Source organism: Sphaeramia orbicularis, chromosome 24, assembly GCF_902148855.1.
Source record: "Sphaeramia orbicularis chromosome 24, fSphaOr1.1, whole genome shotgun sequence".
Taxonomy (NCBI): domain Eukaryota; kingdom Metazoa; phylum Chordata; class Actinopteri; order Kurtiformes; family Apogonidae; genus Sphaeramia; species Sphaeramia orbicularis.
The window spans coordinates 44,245,042-44,269,842 of NC_043979.1; the positions used below are offsets into that span (position 1 = coordinate 44,245,042).

A 24,801-nucleotide genomic window follows, 5' to 3' on the forward strand; every position below is an offset into this window, starting at 1 on the left:
AAACTAAATAAAACTAAACTATAATGAAAAATCCAAAGCTATTATAACCTTGGTCAGTAGGGCCTGGCACCGCCTTGTATGGAGGCAGCCGCCTACTTGTGTATGAGCGTGTGCATGAATGGGTGAATGTGAGGCTTTGTAAAGTGCTTTGGGTCAGGGTCAAGGTAAACTTTATTATCCCCGAGGGGCAATTTGTTCTACAGCCAGCAGTTTCACACGGACAACAAACCAACAGTAAATACAATAAATAATCCATTAAAAACAATAGCACCAACATTACAAAGAGTTATTCAGCAGAACAATGGCAGCCGGAACCAAAGAATTCCTCATCCTATTGGTCCTACATTTAGGAACACTGTGTCTGCGACCTGATGGAAGCAACCTGAACTCATCATAAAGGGGATGACTGGGATCATCCAGGACTGACTGAGCCTTCTTCAGAGTCCGCCTCTGGTACAACACAGTCAGGTCAGTGAGTGTGGTGACCGCAATTTTGCTGCACACTTTAGTCGTGCCCTGCAACCTGTTCCTGTTTTTAAGAGTAAACAGCCCATACCAGCTGATAAAGGAAAAGGTCAGCACAGACTCAATAAAACAAGAATAAAACATTTTCATAAAAGTGTTATTCACTTTGAAACTGCAAAGTTTACGGTAAAAATCCATCCTCTGATGAGCCTTTTTACATACAGCATCCACCTGACATTCAAAAGTTAGCCTGTGGTCCAGCACCATTCTGAGATATTTCTCCTGCTGAACCACCTCAACAGCCTGTCCATTAATGATGACAGGAGAGAAGACTGGAGGATTCTTCCTAAAATCTACAATCATCTCTTTGGTTTTAGACACATTCACATTTAAAAAGGACGCGCTACACCGGTCCATGAATTCAGACACTACAAAGGCCATGATCAGGGTCATCATCCCTAAGAAGAGACACAATCACTGAGTCGTCTGCAAACTTGAGGACATGCCGCCCCGGGTACTGAGTTTGGCACTCATTGGTGTACAACACAAATAAAAGAGGGGAGAGGACGCACCCCTGTGGCGACCCAGTGGAAGATAAAAGAACATTCGATAAAACACTGTTTACTCTCACACGTTGCGACCTCTCAGATAAAAAGTCCATCAACCAAGATATGAGGCTGGGCTCGATGCTGTGGATGCTCTTCAGTCTTTCTGCTAAAATATGTGGTTGGCACCATAAAAGTGTGGAAAAGCGCTATATAAGTACCAACCATTTACCATTACCAGTGTATTATGCCGTGTTTTCAATACGTGGAACTGGCTCAACTCAACTATCCAGGTACTATTCTTGGAGACCGTTTCCATTACAGGATACTACCGACACCATAGTGATGCTTCCAATTACTTCCGTGTCGTCTGCTCACAGAGTTGCTGATAAACTCGCTCGTTGCCTGTTGTCTCATCAAAGCTCATGCTGAATTTTATGTCGGCCACCAAAGACTGAATCTCCTCGACCGACTATGCGGTAGTTTCGCGGGCTGTCGTCATGTGAATTAACCTACTTTTACCTACCGGTATATTTACTGTCAACTTCCGCATCTGTTTTTTGTCAAACAGCGGGTCACAGAGACGACCCTCTGACCAGTCACTGGTCTGCAGTGTTTACACGTCACATTTTAGTATCTGTTCCCCAGTCTTGGAACCTTGGCGGAGGTGATACCAAAAAACCAGTACAAGGTACCAGAATTCCAGGTTCTTTTTCGTAATGGGAACGCAAAAAGGTCTAGTCGAGCCAGTACCAGGTAGTGGAAACGTGGCATTAGGCAGTGAGCACAGTCAATTTTTGAAAAGCACGGGCAAAAAAATGGTGCACTTCTTACTCAAAGCCGCAGTAATTACACTGGTCAACAACAAATTTATTGTTTCAGTTTTTTGAACTGATTTAGGATCATTTTGGTGTGCTGAATCCAAAAATCACATTAATTTTGCTCAATCAGGTCAACTTTCTGAACTATGCTACATATTGGCTTTTTAACATTTTTGCTTACATTTATGGGCATTTTCACATCATATGATACAAAATTATTTCATATTTCTTGCAATAAATGAGTTCTGAAGATTTGACTTTTGCCAATTTATGATTAATGTTTTTTTTAATATTACAGGTGAATGAAATGGCTTCGACTAGAAGATCTTGCAAAAATAAGCCTGACGTATTCTGCTACATCTGCGCTGAATACACCATTGTACCTAACAGGAATCAAGTCACAAGTTTCATAAAGTGTGCTTACCAATCTTATTTTGGTATTAATTATTATATTTTGTGAGAAGATCAAATTTTTCAAAATCAAATTAGGAAAAAAAACTGACCTGATTGAGAAAAACAGATGTCATTTTTGGACTTAGCGGTGCAAAATGGTCCTAATTCAGTTGAAAAACCCTAGACAACTTGCAAAAAACATTTTTTTGTAACCCAGTGTTATCTGTATATTGTTCCTCTTAACTGGTCACAGCCTAAATTTGGCTAAATCAATCTATTTTTCGTGAAAATGACGCAAATCATAAATTAATAATTCTAGAGGGTCCCCGGACACTTCGGCGTATTCTGATGACATCAGCAAGACGGAGCCTCAGTTAAACTACATTTCAATTTGTGTGGGACCTGGAGATGTCACACTCATACTGTGAAGTCAATGGTGTTGAAGCACAGGGAAAACCAAAGTTATGAGACACAATTAAAACAGAATTTTTCGGCAGTAGTGTCATTACGTTTGGTACGTGTTCGGTGCAGGTACAGATGGTAAAAACGGGCTTCTAAGGGAATTTATTGCAGGCCGGAAGTGCTTCCATGAAAGAAAATATATAAGTGTAAAGAGCATGTATTAAAATCTGCACCAAAAATAAAGTTGATATCTTTAACCAAACTATTTATTAGGATTTCAATCATATCATTTACACCTTGTTTACTAGCGGTGGAAATATAGAAGAAAATACAGAAGCTCTGTCTTAACATGCATCGTAAAACCTGCATCAGAGAAGTAATACTTGGATTTTTTGTCTATACGTTATCATTATTTTATTCTGGCAAGTTAAGATGAAATGAATGAAATGGTCAGTTACAAACTTTTTTTTAATAATATGATTTGATGTGGAATTACTTAAGTTGATACTACAGATCTGCTCCACACATTGACAAACACAGGAGTGTATGTTAACTTTGCATTTATGTTATATTTCCATGTTTTGCTCATTTCCAAACCTTTTTCTCCAACTTGTAATGTAAATGCTTGCAAAAGATCAACTGATAGCCTTCTTCATGTCACAGGTGAACATTTGTGAACAATGCTGATGTAACTTCATATCATTTAAAATAATCTTCATGTATGCCTGAAGTTTGCACAATAAGACCCAACTAAAACACTTGGAAGAATATTTAATGGAGCTGAAAGACAAAGGAACAAAGGGGGGATGTATTGTGATTAAAAAAATTGTCTTTGAAGTCCAAATCTGTCAAAAAAGCCAAAAAATATGTTAAATAAACATAGTCGAACATGCATTTTTACTGACAAACACACCCATAGTATGTTTCACAGCAGCGTTGAGTTAAGTCATCTTTATTTGTAAAAAGGCACACAAGGAAGTAGACAAGTTAAAATAGCAGCTGAAAGAAAATATCAGTATTTCACACATTGTTTTTAAGCTCCTCTTAATGCTTTGCTTCCATTAACATCAAGGCACAATGGGCTGAAGCCTGAGGAGGGGTCGAAAGTCTGCATTTGGACGGGATGAGATGGAGGGATGTTCTCAGCTGTGATTGGTTGGTTCACTGTCAGGTAACCAGTGGTGATTTCTTAGTGGTGATTTCACAGCCGAGTGTAAGCAGCAATGTTTTCCACGGGACTTTGTCTTCGCCTAAACTTCGAGTTTAACAGTTACTGACAGGCAAAGCGGAAAATCTACAAAAATCAATAGCAACCATGAAAAGTTTAATTCATAACACTCTAAACACGGCTTGACTTTGCATTTTATGTGTAAAAATACATCCAAGTTGAGCAAAAGGTTAATTTCAACATGTTTAACTTCATAGATTCAATAGTATAATCTGACTGTTATCAAGGCCGAATAGAGTCCAGTATGATCTGAATTGGGCCGGACCAGTAAAATAATTACATATTAACATATAACAGGGTTTCTGTGGGTCATTAAATAGCATTAAAAGTCATTAAATAGATTTTTGTGAAAAGTAAGGCCTTAACTGGCATTGAAAAGCATTAAATTTGATGTCAAGAGACATAAGAAAATTAAAAATATACTTGATGGAAAAAAGTATTGTTATTCACGATTTATTTTGATTATATAAACATTTAATCATTTTGATCAGAAGTATAGTGGGATGATTGACAGGCGGAACCCTTCAATTGACTATTGTTTATGGCCGATGCACGAAGTCATCAACACCGGATGCTTGGAATGCAACGTGCTGTGAGCATGTTCATGCTGTGGCGAAAGAGCGGAGGGAATATTCACAAATGTGGGAAAAATGGGAAAATGCAAGTTTCAGCAGAAGTGACTGGAGGAGGAACTATTCAGAACCTGGTTAAAGCCTGTCGACAGTAAACCGACATCAAACTACATATAAAACTGAATCTGCAGTTGGACATGGGCATTAAATTAGTTTAAAGTGGCATTAAATTAGATTTGCTGATACCTGCCGAAACCCTGTATAAATAATGTAAACTCCAAAGTTTTCTCTGTTTTAGAGCGAAAACAATAAAATTACTGTAGGAAAATGTTTACATCTACAGATTGTCCTGTAAAAAATGTGAATATCAGCAACAACCATGAAGAACCTGAAATTACGTCTTAATTTGCCTTAATTTGCTGTAATATATAGTTTTTTAAGGGTGCCTGTTGTCATCGGGCTTTGGATTACAGCAGGATACTAGTCATGTTGGCTAAAGCTGCCCCTTTTTACTGTTATTGATACAGTTAATTAATTGGGATTGTCCACGATACAATAAACTAATAAATGAAATGAAATGATCCCTTTAATATATTATCAAATTTATTAACAAGCATAATCTGGTCTCTTAAGACATTTCAGGTTATTCCCATTTTTTGAGAAAGTATTTTTTGTAAATGCAAACTATTTCATGTAAGTTTTTGACTAAAAGAGACAAAGTTTCAGTATTTATAGGTTTTTATGATGGTATTTTACTGGTCTAATACAGCTGTATGTGGCCCCTGAACTAAAATGATGTTTGACACAGTTGGCTGTTAAAACATTTTCAGTGTAATTTTTGCATTTCACAAATTCCTCCCACAGGCCGAATTGGACCCTTTGGGGGGTCAGCATTGGTCCATGGGCTGTTTGTTTCACACCCCTGTTCTAGATCATCTGAAGTGGTTTTGATCAGAGCAAATGTACGTCAACACAGCTGACAAGTGCAACAGGACAACCTTTGTTCAAACAAGTACCGAGATACAGGTTATGACTAGGGATGCACCAGTATCCCAGTATAGGCATCGGCTCCGATACTCAGTGTGTGTACTTGTACTCGTAAAAGTAATCCGATACAACTGCACCGATACCACTTACAGCCGTGTGACATTCACAGTTCAGTACAGCAGGTATGAGGAGGAGGAATAATGTGTGGGGAGTGTGGAGATTTTTCAAAGTAAATGACGGCGATAAAAGTAACGCTGACTGCAAGTAAAGTTACAGATACGGACGCAGCGTTCTGTCTGTCCTCTGCCTACATTCCATCTGTTTTCCAGGTGCTGGCGGATGAGTACCCAGACAGAGAATACCAGCAGAACCATGGAGGTACAGGATCTGTTCAAAGAGCCACTGTGTGAGTTAGAGAAAAACTACTGACACATTTAGGACAACTACCCAGGGCTGGGCCGGTTTCCATCCTACTGATAATACTATGGAGGTACGGAGCGGTGCGGACTGCCGCCAACGGAACTGAAACCGAAACTCATGGCTCATTTCTCTTTTCTCTTCCTGCTGAAGCTAAACTTTTAAACCTTACCAGAGAAAAGGCTGCAATATTAGTATCACATTAGTGTTACCTCTGTCGTCTCCATGTTTGTTATTACTGACTTTCTTCTTCTTCTCAAAAAACTTTCCTCTTCTTCGTGGTATTTGTCCAGTATGGTTAATTCAGAGCGGCACCCCCTGGTGGATTAATTGACAAACACTCATTCCAACACATTAAATGTCAGTAGCAGCACTTTGTTCCAGTCAGACTAATGACAACGACAATAAAGCACATTTACAAAAGGAACTAACAACTGGAATGGGATTATTGAGTACTCGATATCGCAAGTACTCAAACGTAAGTACTCATACTCGGTCTGGAAAAAAGTGGTATTGGTGCATCCCTAGTTATGACAATATTGCCTAAATAAATCAGAATATATATATTTTTTGTCGATATTGACCAAAGCGGTGTCGGAGATGTCAGATTGGTCCTGTTTGATTTCTGCTTCGTCAGATACAACCAATCACACCAGAACACTCCTCCACCTGATCCAGTCTAAACACAACCTCTGAGAGCTTTAACACATGTACAAATCCTCACAAAAATCTGAATAAAAAATGCACTTATTAAAAAGATAAAGTGATGCATCTTCTGTTTGCTTTGGACGGAAAAATATTGCATTGATTAGAAGGAAAAAGGACACTTTATGTGGTGATCCTCCTCATGTGGAAACAAACACTCAGGCTTTTCTTGATTTATCTTTGAGTTGGAAATATTATGAGACTTATTTAATTTAAAGCTGTTTACCAATATATGTACAACTGAACTAACGATGGGGGGGGTGGATTTAGAACTGTAGTTATCAGAACATGTGAAGTGGTGTGTCTGCCAGTGGGTTTGAAAATAAACTTGAATGTTTTTTTTGTTTTGTTTTTTTCCAGTAGATAATACACGGCTCACCCGGGTAAAAAAAACCCCCCCCAGGCAGTTCTGTAACCCATAAAGACCCAGTGCTACTTTTGTGGCACTTCCCAAATGAATTTTCCTTTATATAAGTAAAAAAGGTAAAACAACTCACATTTTGTTTTTCATTTTAAAATCAGTAAATGAAAAACAGAAGAGGACTCGTATCTTGATGTTCGTCATAAAATTGCAAAAATGAAAAAAATGACAAACGGCTCTTTAACTGACCTCAGGTGCTGTGGAAAATGGAAAATTGGAATTGAGAAAAATGTTATTCATTTATCGTTCTTTTTTGCCGTGGGAAGGTCTTTTTTAATGACCTGGAAGAAGTTGTTTTCCCGAGTTTTCCCACGAGAACTATGAAACTAAAGAAGACAATCCGTGTGTCATTCGTTCATTCGTTTTTCAATTTAAAAACAAAAATGAAAAAACAAAAACAAAAAAAAAGAGACTTGTTTTTTGTTTTTCATTTTCAAAACAAGAATGAAAAACGGATAACGGTTCGTTTTTCCATTTCCCGATTTTGTGCTCAAATGAAAAATGGAAAAAAAACGGATAACGACCGTTTCATCTGATTTTGCTATATAGTTAAGTTGTCTGACCCGGAAGTAGTCGTAACTATGGAAAAAATAAACAAACAGAATCATGGCCGGACTGGAGGAATATTTTGCTAGAATTAAGCAGCTGTTTATCTCATTAATTCAGAAAAATAGAGCCGAATTCATTTTATGGTATGAATGCAATACGCTTCCGAATCAAACAGCTGCTTAATTATAGCAAAATATTCCTTCAGTCCAGCCATGACTCCGCTTGTTTATTTTTTCCCCAGTTACGACTACTTCCGGGTCAGACAACTTAACTATATTGAAAATAGCAAAATTGGATTAAACGGTCGTTATCAGTTTTTTCCGTTTTTCATTTGAGCACAAAATCAGGAAATGTAAAAACGAACCGTTATCCATTTTTCATTCTGGTTTTGAAAATGAAAAACAAAAAAACGAATCATTTTTTGTTTTTTGATTTTTGGTTTTAAATTGAAAAACGAATGAACGAATGATACACGGACTGAAGACGTTTGTAGTTCGGATTTGTTAGGTGCAAAGAAGATATCTTTAGATCATTATTCTGATTTTATTAACCTTATGGAGTCTGGGAGTTTTTTGGCTGTTTTTTTAATGCTTTGTGTGTCTATTATTTCTACACTCAAATAACGCATCATTTTTCACGCACAAAACAAAAACCAACTGCACAAATGCAATTACTACTATGATTTTATGATGAACGACAGGATACAAGTCCTTTTCCGTTTTTTGTTTACCAGTTTTAAAATGTAATATGAGTCATATTTCATTTATTAATATCAAAACAGAAAGGACTAACCAGGCTGTGGATGTTCCTTTGCCATTTTACAGCAGTTTCAGACCCTAAATTTATGAAACTGAGACCTAGAGAAAGCTAGTATCCACAGTTTGAACTAATACAGTGAACAAGGCCCAGTTTACACAACAACGCTCTCAGGTGAAAATGTCAAAATATTTTATCAAACGTGCCTTTGGTTTAGACGGCAACAGTGTTTTTGAAGAAAAGTGAAACCACCTTCCAGAGTGGAAATCTTAAAAACGCTCCACTCTCGCATCACCGTCTAAAGCACAGGAGTCGAACACGCGGCCCGGGGGCCAAAACCGGCCCGCCAAATGTTCCAGTCTGGCCCGTGGTATGAATTTGCAAAACGCAAAAAATTCCAATTAAGATATTAACAATCAAGGATGTCGAACTCGTTTTAGTTCAGGTTCCACAAACAGAAAAATGTGATCTCAACTAAAATAATAGCATAATAACCTATAAATAATGACTCCAGATTTTCTTAGTTTTATGAGAAAAACATAATATTACATTACACCTATAAATAATGACAACTCCAAATTTTCCCTCTTTGTTTTAGTGTAAACACTTACTTTAAATTAGGAAAATATTAACATTTACAAACTATCCTTTAACAATGAAATATGAAAAATCTGAAATTTTGAAAGTTAAATTTTAACACTATTCTTCCTGTTATTAAATATTTTGTTCCTTTTGTAGATCCAATCCATAATATGCATGCATAAATGGTAAGTTGAGATGTAATATTGTTAAAATCGCACTTCTAAACGAACTAAAATCGCCTGTCACTTACAGAAAACCAGTTTTCAGCACATATGGTGGTGTATAGTGTATATAGGTATATAATACCTTTTTTCTCTTTTTCACGTCTGAAGGCAAACACTTCTGTTTTTCTATTTTCTTCTTCTTATTTTTTATTTTTGATATCTGCTTCTTTTAACTGTTTGCACCAACAGAACCAAGACAAATTCCTTGTAATGTAAAAATTACTTGGTAATAAATCTGATTCTGATTCTTCTTTTTCTCAAGAAATTTCATTTTTTTTTCAGGTTATTCACATAATTTTTGTTTGGATAGTTTGTAAATGTACATATTTTCATATTTTCTTTTTCATATTTTATTTGCACTAAAACAAAGAGAAAAATTTGGAGTCGTCATTATTTATTTACAGGTTATTATGCTATTGTTTTACTGGTCCGGCCCACTGGAGATCAATTTGGGCTTATTGTGGCCCCTGAACTAAAATAAGTTTGACACCCCTGGTCTAAAGGGTTGAAAACGCAAAACTCTGTTTTCTCGTCATGTAGGTTTTACATCACACGCATGTGCCGGTACAGGAAAACAACAACATGTCGGATTATTTCTCTGTGACGGACCTTCAAGTTGCCCTAGCCGCTCTGATTTACATCCAAGAGTCATTTCAGCAATCGTCATGAATCTTGTTGTTGTTCTGTTTCCTGCTTTGTGATTGTATTTCGCACTAGCAGAGAACAGGAAGAGAAATAGTTCGGTTCTACGCAGGTGCTTGTTCTTGGTGGTGATAATGTCACTTGGCGTTCATACTACAACGATAAATAGGACATTTCACACACTTCTGCGTGTCCGTCTGATGCAGAGTTTTACCCCAAAATACGGAATTAAAAGTGAGAACGCGACGCCACTTTTGTGTTTTCGGTTCAGACCGTTTCCATCTAAACGTAGCCTAAGAACAGTCGGAAAAAAACCCACAATGAACACGATTGATCAACAGGAAGAAAACGGTTGAAGTTCTTTGGAGGTTAATAGAAGCAGTTGTTTGGGCGTCAGGAGGAGGTTTGTCAGTAGGTTTTTGGGCGTAAAAGGGTCAAAGGTTAATCAGCTGATCTGTTGGTTAGAAAGCGCCCACCTCAGTTCCCCACGGTCTGTAGGGTTTAGTGGTGCTGCTGTGAGGGTTCTGGGAGGAAGAGGAGGATGAGGAGGAGATGGGAGGACTGGAGGAGGTGAAAGAGGAGTGAGGGAAGACGGGGAAACCGCCCTGGAGGCTGATGGGAAACGACTGCACTGACGCCGACAGGGAGATGAGGGAGGTGGACAGGGGGGTGGGGGCGCAGGGCAGCGTGACGGATGAGGAAGAAGAAGAGGACGAAGGAGAGGAAGAGGCGGAGTCGGCCACACTGCGCTGTGATAACTCCGCCAGCCTCTGGGGGGCGCCACATCCTCCGTCTGGAGATACAGGGAGCCCGTTCAGTCCATACGGCGGAGGGCGAAACGCCGCTGCTGAGGCGACAGCAGCGGCCGCCGCGGCCCACTGGTGGGGGTGGAAGGGGTGTGGCAGAGGGTGGGGCTGCTGGTGGTGGGGGAGGGGCAAGTGGGAGGCCATGGCGAGGGAGGCAGCGTCGCGTTGAGAGGCGCAGGACGTCAGGTGGGACAGGAGGCGGGAGCGAAGAGGGTCGGCGGAGTCCAGGCGCTCCACGGCGGTCAGGTAACGGGAAACCTCCGTCACACACTCCCTGAAACCCAGAGACAGGAAGTCCAGAGCCAGAGCGTGGGCGTCGAAGTAACCTGCACACGACGGAAATACGACAGATTTATTTATTTTAATTTTATGTTTATTTAACCAGGAAGTCCCAATGAGAGTAGGAGTCTGTTTTACAAGGGAGACCTGGTCAAGGTAGCAGCCATGCAAAGTCCAAACAACATAAAACACACACATGATATACAACGAACAATAAAACACAAGTATTCAACCATAATGGCATCAAGAAAAACAGTGACATTCCTCCTTCACTGCATTCTCCATTAACAGAAATGAACATACACTATATTGCCAAAAGTATTGTCTCCCCCATCCAAATAATCAGAATCAGGTGTTCCAGTCACTCCCATGTCCACAGGTGTAGAAAATCCAGCCCCTAGGCATGCAGACTGCTTTTACAAACATTTGTGACAGAATGGGTCGCTCTCAGGAGCTCAGTGAATTCCAGTGTGGAACTGTGATAGGATGCCACCTGTGCAACAAATCCAGTGGTGAAATTTCCTGGCTCCTAAATATTCCACAGTCGACTGTCAGCTGGATTAGAAGAAAGTGGAAGTGTTTGGGAACGACAGCAACTCAGCCATGAAGTGGTAGGCCACGGAAACTGACGGAGCGGGGTCAGCGGATGCTGAGGCGCATAGTGCGAAGAGGTCGCCAACTTTCTGCAGAGTCAATGGTACAGACCTCCAAACTTCATGTGTCCTTCAGATTAGCTCCAGAACAGTGCGCAGAGAGCTTCATGGAATGGGTTTCCATGGCCGAGCAGCTGCATCCAAGCCATACATCACCAAGTGCAATGCAAAGCGGTGGATGCAGTGGTGTAAAGCACGCCGCCACTGGACTCTAGAGCAGTGGAGGAGCCTTCTCTGGACTGACCAATTGCGCTTCTCCATCTGGCAATCTGATGGACGGGTCTGGGTTTGGCGGTCTCCAGGAGAACGATACTTGTCGGACCGCATTGTGCCAAGTGTAAAGTTTGGTGGAGGGGGGATTATGGTGTGGGGTTGTTTTTCAGGAGCTGGGCTTGGCCCCTTAGTTCCAGTCAAAGGAACTGGGAATGCTTCAGCAGACCAAGACATTTTGGACAATTCCATGCTCCCAACTTTGTGGGAACAGTTTGGAGCTGGCCCCTTCCTCTTCCAACATGACTGTGCACCAGTGCACAAAGCAAGGTCCATTTGGACATGGAGGACAGAGTCTGGTGTGGATGAACTGGACTGGCCTGCACACAGTCCTGACCTCAACCCCATAGAACACCTTAGGATGAATTAGAGCGCAGACTGAGAGCCAGGCCTTCTGTCCAACATCAGTGTGTGACCTCACAGATGCGCTTCTGGAAGAATGGTCCAAAATTCCCATGAACACACTCCTAAACCTTGTGGACAGCCTTCCCAGAAGAGTTGAAGCTGTTCTAGCTGCAAAGGGTGGACCCACGTCAGACTGAACCCATAGACTAGGAATGGGATGGACCTGAAATTCATATGGAAGTCAAGGCAGGTGAGCAAATACTTTTGGCAATATAGTGTATATACAATATTTCCTCCTGTCATGCTTGCTGTTGCACATATTTTTCTATATTCACACAGTCCTCATTTGAAGGAGTGTTTGTTCCGTCTCTGCTCTTTCCACTTCGCTGCAGCTAAACCCAAACAAACGCCGCACAGAGTCGACATGTGACCCTCCCCTCAGTGGTTTAACCCCCACCACGCTCCCCCACAGACTCCAGATCTGAACATAAAAGCCTCCGACTGACAGAGCGACACCACATCCAGCCTTTATCAGGTCAACACTTAAAGGCATCACACAGACTGGAAGTGACAGTCCAGACCAGAGGAACCAGTAGGAGCCGTCACAGTTCAGCCTGCAGAGGAAACCACAGGGTGAACAAACACACAAGCGCCACTTCTGTGTTTTATCCGAGTCCACATCCCTGTTCCGTGGTTTGGAGCGAAAACACTGCGAATGGGATTTTACAGGGTGTCCTTAAAGTCTCCAGTTTGTCCTGAAAATTGATCATTAATCCTTAAATCTGACTCTTATAGGTCTTCAATGTTCCACAGACACAAAAAATTCTATTTCTATATATTCTTTCAGTAAATCTTTGTAAATAATTAGTCAAATGTGTGATTATTTTATCCTAACGGAGATGGGAATGAGTGGAGGGGTTCAGGTATGAACTTCAGCAACTTTAACATCAGATCTCAAGTTTTTTTTAACTGAGACTTCGGTCATAAATTATCCTTCTGTCTACGTTTGTACTGATTCTGTCACTGTCAGAACACTATGGATGAAAGTCTCCTTTTTATGGGATTTTCATCTTTTTACATCTTACATTGTTCTGTTGTGTTCTTCTCATTTTGTCTTGTTTTTTATGTTCTCATCTTGTTTTCTTTTACTTCATTTTTGTCTTTTTTTTTATCTTTTACTTCATTTTCATCTTGTTTTGTCTTTTACTTCATTTTCATCTTTTATCTTTTACTTCATTTTCATCTTGTTTTGTCTTTTACTTCATTTTCATCTTTTATCTTTTACTTCATTTTCATCTTGTTTTGTCTTTTACTTCATTTTCATCTTTTATCTTTTACTTCATTTTCATCTTGTTTTGTCTTTTACTTCATTTTTGTCTTTTTATTCTTTTACTTCATTTTAATCTTGTTTTGTCTTTTACTTCATTTTCATCTTTTGTCTTTTCCTTCATTTTTGTCTTTTTATTCTTTTACTTCATTTTAATCTTGTTTTGTCTTTTACTTCATTTTCATCTTTTGTCTTTTCCTTCATTTTTGTCTTTTTATTCTTTTACTTCATTTTAATCTTGTTTTGTCTTTTACTTCATTTTCATTTTGTTTTGACTTTTACTTCATGTTCATCTTTTTTAACCTTCATTTTCATGTTTTTAATCTTCATTTTCATGATTTATCTTTTATTTTCATTTTTTTTCTTCAATTTCATGTTGTTTTCTCTTTTGCTTTATTTTCATTTTTCATCTTCATTTTCATATTGTTTTGTCTTACTTCATTTTCATCTTTTTTATCTTCATTTCATGTTTTGTCTTTTACTTCATTTTCATCTTGTTTTGTCTTTTACTTCATTTTCATCTTTTATCTTTTACTTCATTTTCATCTTGTTTTGTCTTTTACTTCATTTTCATCTTTTGTCTTTTACTTCATTTTTGTCTTTTTATTCTTTTATTTCATTTTCATCTTTTTTAATCTTCATTTTCATGTTTTTAATCTTCATTTTCATGATTTATCTTTTATTTTCATCTTTTTTTCTTCAATTTCATGTTGTTTTCTCTTTTGCTTTACTTTCATTTTTTTTATCTTCATTTTCATATTGTTTTGTCTTACTTCATTTTCATCTTTTTTATCTTCATTTTCATGTTTTTTCTTTTACTTCATTTTTACTTTTTTTAATCTTCATTTTTAAGTTTTGTCTTTGACTTCATTTTTATCTTGTCACATCTTGTACTTTTTCTTGTTGCATCTTTTGTTTTTTCATCTCATTTCATTCTTTACTTTTTCTTCTTGTTGCATCTTTTATGTTTTTTCATTTCATTTCCTTACTTTGTTTTCTTCTTGCTTCCTCAGCTTTGTCAGTTTAGATCTGAATTCCATCTGCACTGATGCTCCTTTAGTCTGAATGAAACTGGTTTGAGGATTGAACCATGGTCCTCAAAGTGGGTCATTTATGTGTGACTAAATCTAACATTTGAAGATGTGCTGAACTTCCAGGTTGAGTGACGGCAGGTATTCTTGGTCTTACCTTTCCCTCCTGTGGCCTGCAGCATCTTCAGATGATCCACCGTCATCTGGAGGATCTCCGCCTTCTCCAGTTTAGCCGAACCCTGAGAAAGCAGATGGAGGTTCAGATCAGGTCATGGACCACGTTCTACAACTGTTACATGCATCAAATACCACGTGATTAGCGGTAAGGGTAAGTTTAGGGTTACTGATGAGGGTTAGTGGTTACGGATATTTAAACCGGAGATCTACATTGATGCGATCAAATGGCGTTGAATAACATGCGAAAGGTTGAAAATCCGTATGTATAGCACGCCAAATGTCATGAGAACTGGCATGACATACAACGTGATTTCATGAGATCAGTCTGTAAAAAAAACAAAAATAAAAGCACTGTCCACTGCAAAGGACATTTTCATGCATGAATTATGAAAACCTTAGTCAAGATGTTTTTTCCTGAGTGTTTTTATTCCTCTTTAGGCATGAAAAAAAAACCCAATGTGATTGAAATTTTTTTAATGAACCTATTTTTTATGGAGTTACAAAAATGTCTGCTCAGCTGGACACCATATGTTTAATTTTTGAAGCAAAGAAACATGTATTTAACCCTTTCATGTACGAATTATGAGAACCTTAATCAAAATTTTTTCCTGAGTGTTTTTCCTCTTTAGACATGAAAAAAAGCAATGCGATTAAAAATTTTCTTCTGAAAAATAAATAATAATTTAAAAAAAAACAAACAATAATAATTTAAAAAATTTTTAAAATACATAAAAAAATAATAATGGAAAAAAAAAAAATTCTTATGAACCTATTTTTCATGAAGTTGCAAAAATGTCCACTCAGCTGGACACCACACATTTAATTTTTGACGGACAGAAACATGTATTTACTGAGGCTTTATACTCAGGAGAGATCTACATAATATTACCAATTCATGTCAGAAAAGATATGTAGTGTCTTAAAACTTTAATAAAGATATGTGTAAAAAAAAACAACATCGAAAAGAACAACAAAACCCATGAATATACAAGGGAACAGCTGTAGAATAGCTGTCCACTGTAGTGACCAGTGTGCATGAAAGGGTTAAAATGCAATAACAAAGTGATAAACTGTGTGAAAACTATGAAATAAAAACTGTTTTTAATGCAGTTAATCTAATATTTGCTCACATTGGATCATACTCTAATACTAGTTATTACTCACTTCATGGCGATAATATGCAAAAAAAAAACAACTTTTTGTTTAAGAAAACGATTAATTAAAGTCTAATAACAACTACCACTCGATTTACACTCAACATGTTACTGCAGATCAGATTTATGTCACAACTGTAAGTGTTCTATCTGCACTCTTCTCTTTTATTTTATTTTAATTGATTATTATTTATGTTTATTGATTACGTTTTAATTGTAATTGTGTGTTTTTAGCCTGCCTCTTTTCCATTTTTGTTAAGCATGTGTATTAATTATACTATATGAATAAATTTGCCTTATCAAGAACAGCAAAGTTACTGTAATTGTAGGAATGTTAGTGTATGAGATGATGCATAAGTGTCCACTGTGGGTTTTTTTTTTTTAGTGATTTATTCCGAACATGCAATGAAATTTAACATATATGCACTAGCAAAACATACATAATAATACAAATATCAAGAATCATAACAATCTTAGTCAGAAGAAAAGCACAATAATTCTATTTACATGCCCGAAAAGGGGTGGGAAGAAGTACAATTTATTTAATCCCACCCCCTCTCCCTACAATATTATTAAGAATATATGTCCCTCTTCCTTTTACAATACTCTTCTATATTTATATATCTATTCACACACACACAAACACACATACACACACACTCATTCATCCATATACACATATATACGTTCATACATATACACAACACACAAATACACATATAATCTTTTATCAATACTTTTCTTAGTTGTGCTAGTGAATAAATAAACAATAACTAACTCAAGGAAGGAAATGCATACATAAACAGCAGTGAACATATGGTGACAATTAATAACCCTCTTCCCTATATCTTGTGGAAAAACATGTTTTTGAATTGTCTTATGTTTGAACGATGTCTTATGTTTGTTTGTTGGCTGATATGGAACTAAAACAACAAAACCCATGAATAAACAAGTGAACAGATGTAGAATAACTGTCCACTGGAGTGACCACTATGCATGAAAGGGTAAAAAAAATGTGAAATATGTGAAAAACTGTTACCTCATGCTGTTTCCAATCAAGACAATTATTTAACTTTAAAAAGCCAAAACATTTACTTTCCTGGGTCTCAGGTGTATATAAGGTGTGTTTATTAATTTCCATTTAAGTGTTTATTAAAGTGTTAAAAGATAATATACATGTCAGTTATACACTCAGTCATATGTTGCCATTCTTGGGACTTTTTTGTACTTTTTTTAGGCTCGTCATCAGAAAATGAATGACTTTGTTCTTAAAATACGGTGAAATGAAGAGATTCAATGAGAATAAAAGTACATTTCCAGTCGGAGGTTCTCTGGTATTCGGATCTGGAACCGAAAACGGTGGATTTCCCGTTCCTCACCTGCTTCTCGAAGGCCGTGGGGACGAGTCGCCGTAACTCTGACAGGCTGTTGTTGATTCTGTCTCTTCGTCTTTTCTCGATGATCTGATAAAAAACAGAAGGAAGATGTAAATACCTGAACATCTGCTTCACCTGAGGCTGTTTGAGCGGACGATGACGTTACCCCGCGGCGTTTCTTCCTCGCCATCACTTGAGTGGTGGTGGTCGGTGACCCACACTGGACGAAGGCCTTCATGTGTCTGGAAACAGAGAACTGGTGAGTGATGATGAGGATGGTACAGGCCGATCATTTATTATTAGTAGTTTGAGATTCTGATGGAATGGTACTACTTTCATGACACTTTTTCACCTATTTTTTTAGAGGTTTCTTGTTTTTGCATATGAAATTAACAGATAGATAGATAGATAGATAGATAGATAGATAGATAGATAGATAGATAGATAGATAGATAGATAGATAGATAGATAGATAGATAGATAGATAGATAGATAGATAGATAGATAGAGATACTTTATTAATCCCGAGGGAAATTCAATTTATGATAAATATATTGTCATAGCCTTGGTTTTTCCAGATGAGTCTGATCAGAAAAATGCTGTTAAACCCACAAAGACCCAGTGCTACTTTTGTGGCAATTATACAAATGAATCTTTCTCTCTATTTAACCTTTATTAAGTGTTTTATCACCAGTTATTTTAATAATATCCTCTGCATTTTGCATTTTTAAAAGGGAAAATCACTCTTTTTCCTAGATTTAATTCACTGATCATGTAGATCAGGGGTGTCAAACTCATTTTAGTTTAGGTTCCACATTCAGCCCAATTCGATCTGAAGCGGGCCAAACCATTACAATTATAGCATAAAAACCTATAAATAATGACAACTCCAAGTTTTTCTCTTCATTTTAGTGCAATAAAAACATTAAATTAGGAAAATGTTTACATTTACAAACTAACTTTTCGCAAAAAAGATGTGAATAACCAGAAAAAAAATTAATTTCTTAAGAAAAATCAGCTAAATTTTAACAATATTATGCCTCAACGTATCACTTGTACATGTGCATTACACACAATGTTACACAAACATCATATTGTTGAAATTTTGAAGTTTGGAATGTGTAACTAAAATAAGAATGCTTACAATATTATGTGTCAACTTATTAACACAACTTACAAATTGGATCTACAAATCCACAAAACATTTAGTGACAGAATATTGTTCAAATTGTACTTAATTTTCATGTTGTTCGCATTTTATTGTAAGGGTTATTAGACTATTATTTTACTTTAGATCCCATTGGGCTAAAACCAGTTCAACACTTGACTGTTCATATCTTCAGTGTAATTTTTGCACTCCATAAAATCATGCCGCGGGCCAGATTGGAACCTTTGGAGGGCCAGTTTTGGCCCACGGGCCGCATGTTTGACACCTGTGATGTAGATGTTCATAAGAAACTCAGATTCAGATAAAACTCAGATTAAAGTTGAGTGGTTTTATGTCAGAAATAGAGAAAATGGAAGAAAAAGTGACTTTTTGGTCAGTGTATCTTTTGGTAATTGGATTTTCTTTTCAGAAACAAAATAAAAACTAGTGGTTAATTGATTTTTGTTTTAAAATGCAAGAATTCAAAATTGAATTTCAAGGCGTTTTTTTTTTGTTTGTTTTTTTTGTGTGTGTGTCAAAACAGATAAACCAAATTCAAAAAACTGATTGATTTTCATTTTCTCTTTCTAATAACAAAAATGAAAGTTACTACCTGACAGAAATGGAAAAACCGACCAAAAACATCGGGTTTTTTTTGCTTTCTGAGACCGGATGTTGTCATTTTGAAGTAAAAGAGCGCTAATGCCTAGGTCACAAAGATTCTAAGAAACGATGGGTTCGTACAAATCTTCCAATTCGTACGAAATCTGGAGTTCGCAGACATTCATGGAGGAAGCATGTCTACGATGTCCAGATTTTGTACAAACCCGTCGTTCATAAGAATCTTTGTGACCTTGGCATTAGCGCTTTTTTACTTCAAAATGACAACATCCAGTCTGAGAAAAAGAAAAAAACAGGCATTTTTGGTCTGTTTTTCCATTCCTGTCAGGTGGTAACTTAATTTTTTGTTATTAGAAAGAAAAAAAAAATCAATATGTCTTTTTAAAATTTGGTTTATCTGTTTTGACACTGAAAAAAAAAAAAACACCTTGAATCTTTGGATGTGGGCTGATGTCTGTGGTAAGCTGCAAATGAATTGCCCGTAAGGGATAAATAAAGTTTTCTGAATCTGAATCTGAAATTCAATTTTAATTTGCCTATTTTAAAACAAAAATCAATTAACCACTAGTTTTTCTTTTGTTTCCAAAAAGAAAATCCAATTACTAAACAAGAAAAGCACTCAGAGTGTGCAGACCTCCACCAAGACAGATCCCCCCCTCCGATCATCACCAAAATTTAATCATTTCTTCCTTGTGCCAGTATCAACATTTCCTGAAAATTTCATGAAAATCCGACCATAAATTTTTGAGTTATCTTGCTAACAAACAAACAAACACGCAAACAAACACACAAAGCAAAGCGATCTCAATACCTCCTGGTGGATGTAAAGATACACCAACCCTTTATCAGCAAATGTATAATTGAAGGAGTGATATTTAGCTTTTTCTTTAAAAAATGGAATTCTTCATTTTCCAGCATTTCCCTGTGGTCTCCATAAACTGTAAATGCTCTGCTTGGGTCTGAATTCTTCATTCATTCAACTCCACAGGTCCATCTTCAACCCTATTTCTGAGTAATGACACCAGAAAGGTGGTTTGGAGCGCTGGCCCTTTAAATGCACATGAGCCACTTCAGGCCCCGCCCCCTCCAGGTTATTGGCTGTGCTGCTCTGTCCCGTTCAACCAACAACTGAACATTTTAGGTAATCGACTCGAAGTTTGGACATATTTTCAGTTTTTACTACAACCACTGCTGCTGACGAACAATTATGTCGTACTCGGAGAAATGTTCCTCAGAAGTCTGGACCTGATAAGTGCGAATGTCGTGACGTAACTAGTTATAAAACATAACAAATTCAGAAGGAATTAAAACAGGTTGTAGAAATCCACTGGATTTTTGCCAAAATGAATAGAAAGATAGTTTTGCAGCAGCTGGAGGGTTCAAATTCAAACTGTATGAACTATTAGGGTCCAAATACACAAATAAATGAACCACAGACGAATAAAAGTGGGTTTAGCAAAATATGAGCCCTGTAAGACTTTTTAAAGACTACTTAGAAAAGAATAACACCCATTTCACTGAAAGAGGTCATTGAATACAGAAATATGGGCCGTAGTATATTAGTGTATTAGTATTTCTATTAAACTAAACAGTCTAAACAAGAGAATAAACAAGTAGACTGATACAGAAATGTAATAATTAGCAGATTAATCAACACTAAGACACAAAAATGCTCAGATTTTCAGGTTTCTGCTTCTTATATGTAAAGATTTGCAGCTTTTATTTGCTAAATTTGCAAGAAAAGTGAATATTTTGGTGTTTTTGATTGAAAAGAGGTCATTTGATAAAGAAATTTGGGCCGTATTATGTTATTGTATTTGTACTTCTATTAAAGTAAACAGTCTAAATAAGAGAAAATACTAGTAGATTGATACAGAAATGTAATAATGAGTTGATTAATCAACACTAAGACACAAACATGCTCAGATTTTCAGGTTTCTACTTCTTATATGTAAAGATTTGCAGCATTTCTTTGCCACATTTGTGAGAAAATGGAATATTTTGGTGTTTTTGATTGAAAAGAGGTCATTTAATACAGAAATTTGGGTCAGAGTATATTACTGTATTAGTACTTTTATTAAAGTAAACAGTCTAAATAAGAGAATAAACAAGTAGACTGATACAGAAATGTAATAATTAGCAGATTAATCAACACTAAGACCCAAAAATGCTCAGATTTTCAGGTTTCTGCTTCTTAAATGTAAAGATTTGCAGCTTTTCTTTGCCACATTTGTGAGAAAATTGAATATTTTGGTGTTTTTGATTAAAAAGAGGTCATTTAATACAGAAGTTTGGGCCATATTATATTATTGTATTAGTACGTCTATTACAGTAAACAGTCTAAATAAGAGAAAATACTTGTAGATTGATACAGAAATGTAATAATGAGTTGATTAATCAACACTAAGACACAAACATGCTCAGATTTTCAGGTTTCTACTTCTTATATGTAAAGATTTGCAGCTTTTATTTGCCACATTTGCAAGAAAACTGAATATTTTGGTGTTTCTGATTGAAAAGAGTTCATTTAATACAGAAATTTGGCCCAAACTAGTATATTAGTATATTACTACTTCTATTAAAGTAAACAATCTAAACAAAAGAAAATACTAGTAGACTGATGCAGAGAGGTAATAATTAGTTGATTAATCAACACTAAGACACAAAAATGCTCAGATTTTCAGGTTTTTTCTTCTTATAGGTAAAGATTTTCTGATTTATTTTTTTTTGCCAAATCTGAGAGAAAACGGAACATTTGGGTGTTTTTGATTGAAAAGAGGTCATATAATAAAGAAATTTGGGCCATATTATATTATTGCATTCGTACTTCTATTAAAGTAAACAGTCTACACAAAAGAAAATACTTGCAGATTGATGCAGAAATGTAAAAATTTGCCGATTAATCAACACTAAGACACAAAACACTCCGATTTTCAGGTTTCTGCTTCTTATATGTAAAGATTTACAGCTTTTATTTGTCAAATTTGCAAGAAAATTGAAAATTTTGGTGTTTTTGACTAAAACAAGGTCATTTAATATGGGCCGTAGTATATTAGTGTATTAGTACTTCTATTAAAGTAAACAGTCTAAATAAGAGAAAATGCTTGTAGATTGATACAAAAATGTAATAACGAGTTGATTAATCAACACTAAGACACAAAAATACTAAAATTTTCAGGTGTCTGCTTCTTATATGTAAAGATTTGCAGCTTTTATTTGCCAAATCTGAGCGAAAACTGAATATTTAGGTGTTTTTAATTGAAAAGAGGTCATTTAATACATAAATTTGTCCCATATTATATTAAATGAGCTCAATCTTCAACCATTACAGCAGTGAAATGTAATATAACAATTAATGCAGCTGGAAAATTAATCAGAAACATTAGATCTAATTGTAAAACACTGACCACTGGTGATGAAATACACAAGTTTTAGCCATAATGAATACAGGGAGTTACAACCTGCAGTTTCCCATTAATTTTTTTTTCATATTTTGTGCATGAAATCATAAATTAAAAGTCCTCAGCCTTAGACATGATGCAGCAGGAAACTGAATAAACCAATTTACGGGTATTTTTACTCAAGTAGGATTTGAAAACTCCACTTTTACTTATAGTGGAGAATTTTTACCGTATGCATATTCAACTAAACAGTGTAAACAAGAGAAAATACTAGTAGATTGATGCAGAAATGTAATAATTAGCTGATTAATCAACAGTAATATACATAAAGGCACAGATTTTCAAGTGTCTTCTTCTTATATGTAAAGATTTTCAGCTTTTTTTTTGCCAAATCTGAGAAAACTGAACATTTTGGTATTTTTTATTGAAAACATCTCATTTAATACAGAGATTTTTGCCATATTACATTAAATGAGTTCAATCTAAACAATTTTCAGCTGGAAAATGAATCAGAAACATTAGATCTAATTGTAAAATACTGACCACTGGGGATGAAATACACAAGTTTGAGGCATAATGAATACAGGGAGTTACAACCTGCAGTTTCCAACTCATTTATTTATTTCTTTTTTTCATGTTTTGTGCATGAAATCATAAAGTAAAAGACCTTAGCTTTTGACATGATGCAGCAGGAAACTAAATAAACCAATTTACTGAAGTAGGATTTGAAAAAACTTTTACTTGTAGTGAATTTTCGCCGTGTGTATTTGTACTTCTATTAAAGTAAACAATCTAAACAAGAGAAAATCCCTGTAGATTGATGCAGAAAGGTAATAATTTGCCGATTAATCGAGACTAAGACACAAAAATGCTCAGATTTTCAGGTTTCTGCTTCTTATATGTAAAGATTTACAGCTTTTCTTTGCCAAATTTGTGAGAAAACAAAACATTTGGTGTTTTTGATTGAAAAGAGGTCATTTAATACAGATATTTGGGCTGTATTATACTAAATTTGCACAGTCTTAATAATGTTGAGCAGCAAAATGTAATGTAGAAATTATGACAGCTGGAAAATGAATAAGAAACATTAGATCTAATTGTAAAACACTGGAACCATTTGAGTTTTCATGTTTGCTAATGCAGATTTTTTTTAACTTATAAATAGTTCTACAGCAGTTAATAATCAGAGTACTTCTCCTGTATTTACTTAGATGTAATATATTGAAGTTTAAAGCTGTTTAATATGGAAATATTAAAATTTGGAACATGAACTTGAAGTACTAAAGTATGCGTAATTTGCGTAAAAGTTCTTCAGTCCATTCCACCACTGACAGATAACTATGTACAGATGATGACAGTTTGGTCTTTTTAATCTGAACTTCTTACGGTGGGTAGAAGCTCTCGCTGCCCACATCGATGGTCTCTTCCACGTCGCTCTCCGCCGAGCTGCTGTCCTCACACGGCCGCTTCATGGTGCGCGTCCGGCGGGGAGCGTCTACCGTGCGTCCCCGGGGAGGAGCCCGGAGGTGGAGGTGGAGGTGTGTGTGTGTGTGTGTGGGGGGTTATTATCAGTGACCCCAAAACGAGATTAACTCCTCTGAATACGAATACCTTTCTGAGTGTTGAAAGTGTGTTTTAGATTATATTATAAAACTTTCGAAGCCATAAATACGCATGGATAAATATGGATAAAATATGTTAATATTCAGACAAAGCTGATCCGAGAAGAAGAACTGTGGAATATTTCAGATGTTTTCATATGATAATATTATGGGAAAGTACTTTTTAGTGTTATTTGTTTGTGGTTTTAGTGGAAAATTATAAGGAATTGGGGGGGAAAAAATGTGCGTAAAGTCCGTTCAACCCAAATGCGGGTGTTTGTGTCCCAGAGCAGTTTCCAACACACTGACGACGTATTTTTTTCTTCTTGCACAAAAAAGGATTGACAAAAGAAAAGTAAAGTATCCGCTGTAAGAGTTGGTGTCTGGAGTTTTTGTGCGTCTGGAGGAGCCGTTCTCCCACCGGTGTTTCCCGCTCCAACAGTCCGGGCCAGGTGTCCCGTCAGGCGGCTACAGGCTGGACTGGCGGCCGGTGTGTGTGTGTGTCCTGGTCCTCTCCCTCCTCTCCCTCCTCTCCCTCCTCCCCCTCCTCTCCCCTCCTCTCCCCTCCTCCTCCTCCTGGCTTGCAGTTTTCCCACGGAGCCTGGGAGTCACGCACACACGCACACGCACACGCACAGTGTGAACCAGACAGGCGGTATTATGCGCAGGAGGAGCGCCCTGCCCCAGACTGCGCAAATCTGCCATGGAAAACTGTATTTGAGTGCACGTGGGCGGTTCCGCAGTGTGTGTGCGCGCATGTGACAGACAAGTGCATGGGAATGAGGCCACTTCTGCACAGACCAAAAACAGTCATTATATAAGGAGGCAGGTTTCAGACTGGACTGCTGAACTGGGACATGACTTTTCAACTATTTGGGCAAATTTTAGTCTGTTTTTCCAAACT

At 36.8% G+C, this 24,801-nt stretch overlaps 1 protein-coding gene across 1 annotated transcript; it reads right to left on the reverse strand.

The window, feature by feature from the left end:
• Positions 1–9,528: 9,528 nt before the first annotated feature.
• On the reverse strand, positions 9,529–24,395 carry hey2 (hes-related family bHLH transcription factor with YRPW motif 2). Its single transcript, XM_030127892.1, has 5 exons — positions 23,683–24,395; positions 17,294–17,369; positions 17,131–17,214; positions 14,578–14,659; positions 9,529–10,841 (listed from the first exon to the last, which is right to left on the reverse strand). Exons 1-5 carry the CDS (start codon positions 23,766–23,768, stop codon positions 10,171–10,173), a joined length of 999 nt encoding a protein of 332 aa, XP_029983752.1. The 5' UTR covers positions 23,769–24,395; the 3' UTR covers positions 9,529–10,170.
• Positions 24,396–24,801: the final 406 nt, after the last annotated feature.

Coding starts and splice junctions, on each gene's coding strand:
- hey2 (XM_030127892.1), bottom strand. CDS start 23,768: ATGAAGCGGCCGTGTGAGGACAGCAGCTCGGCGGAGAGCGACGTGGAA. Junction 17,215..17,293: donor CGAGGAAGAAACGCCGCGGG/GTAACGTCATCG, acceptor GTTTTTTATCAG/ATCATCGAGAAAAGACGAAG. Junction 14,660..17,130: donor CCACGGCCTTCGAGAAGCAG/GTGAGGAACGGG, acceptor CTGCTTTCTCAG/GGTTCGGCTAAACTGGAGAA.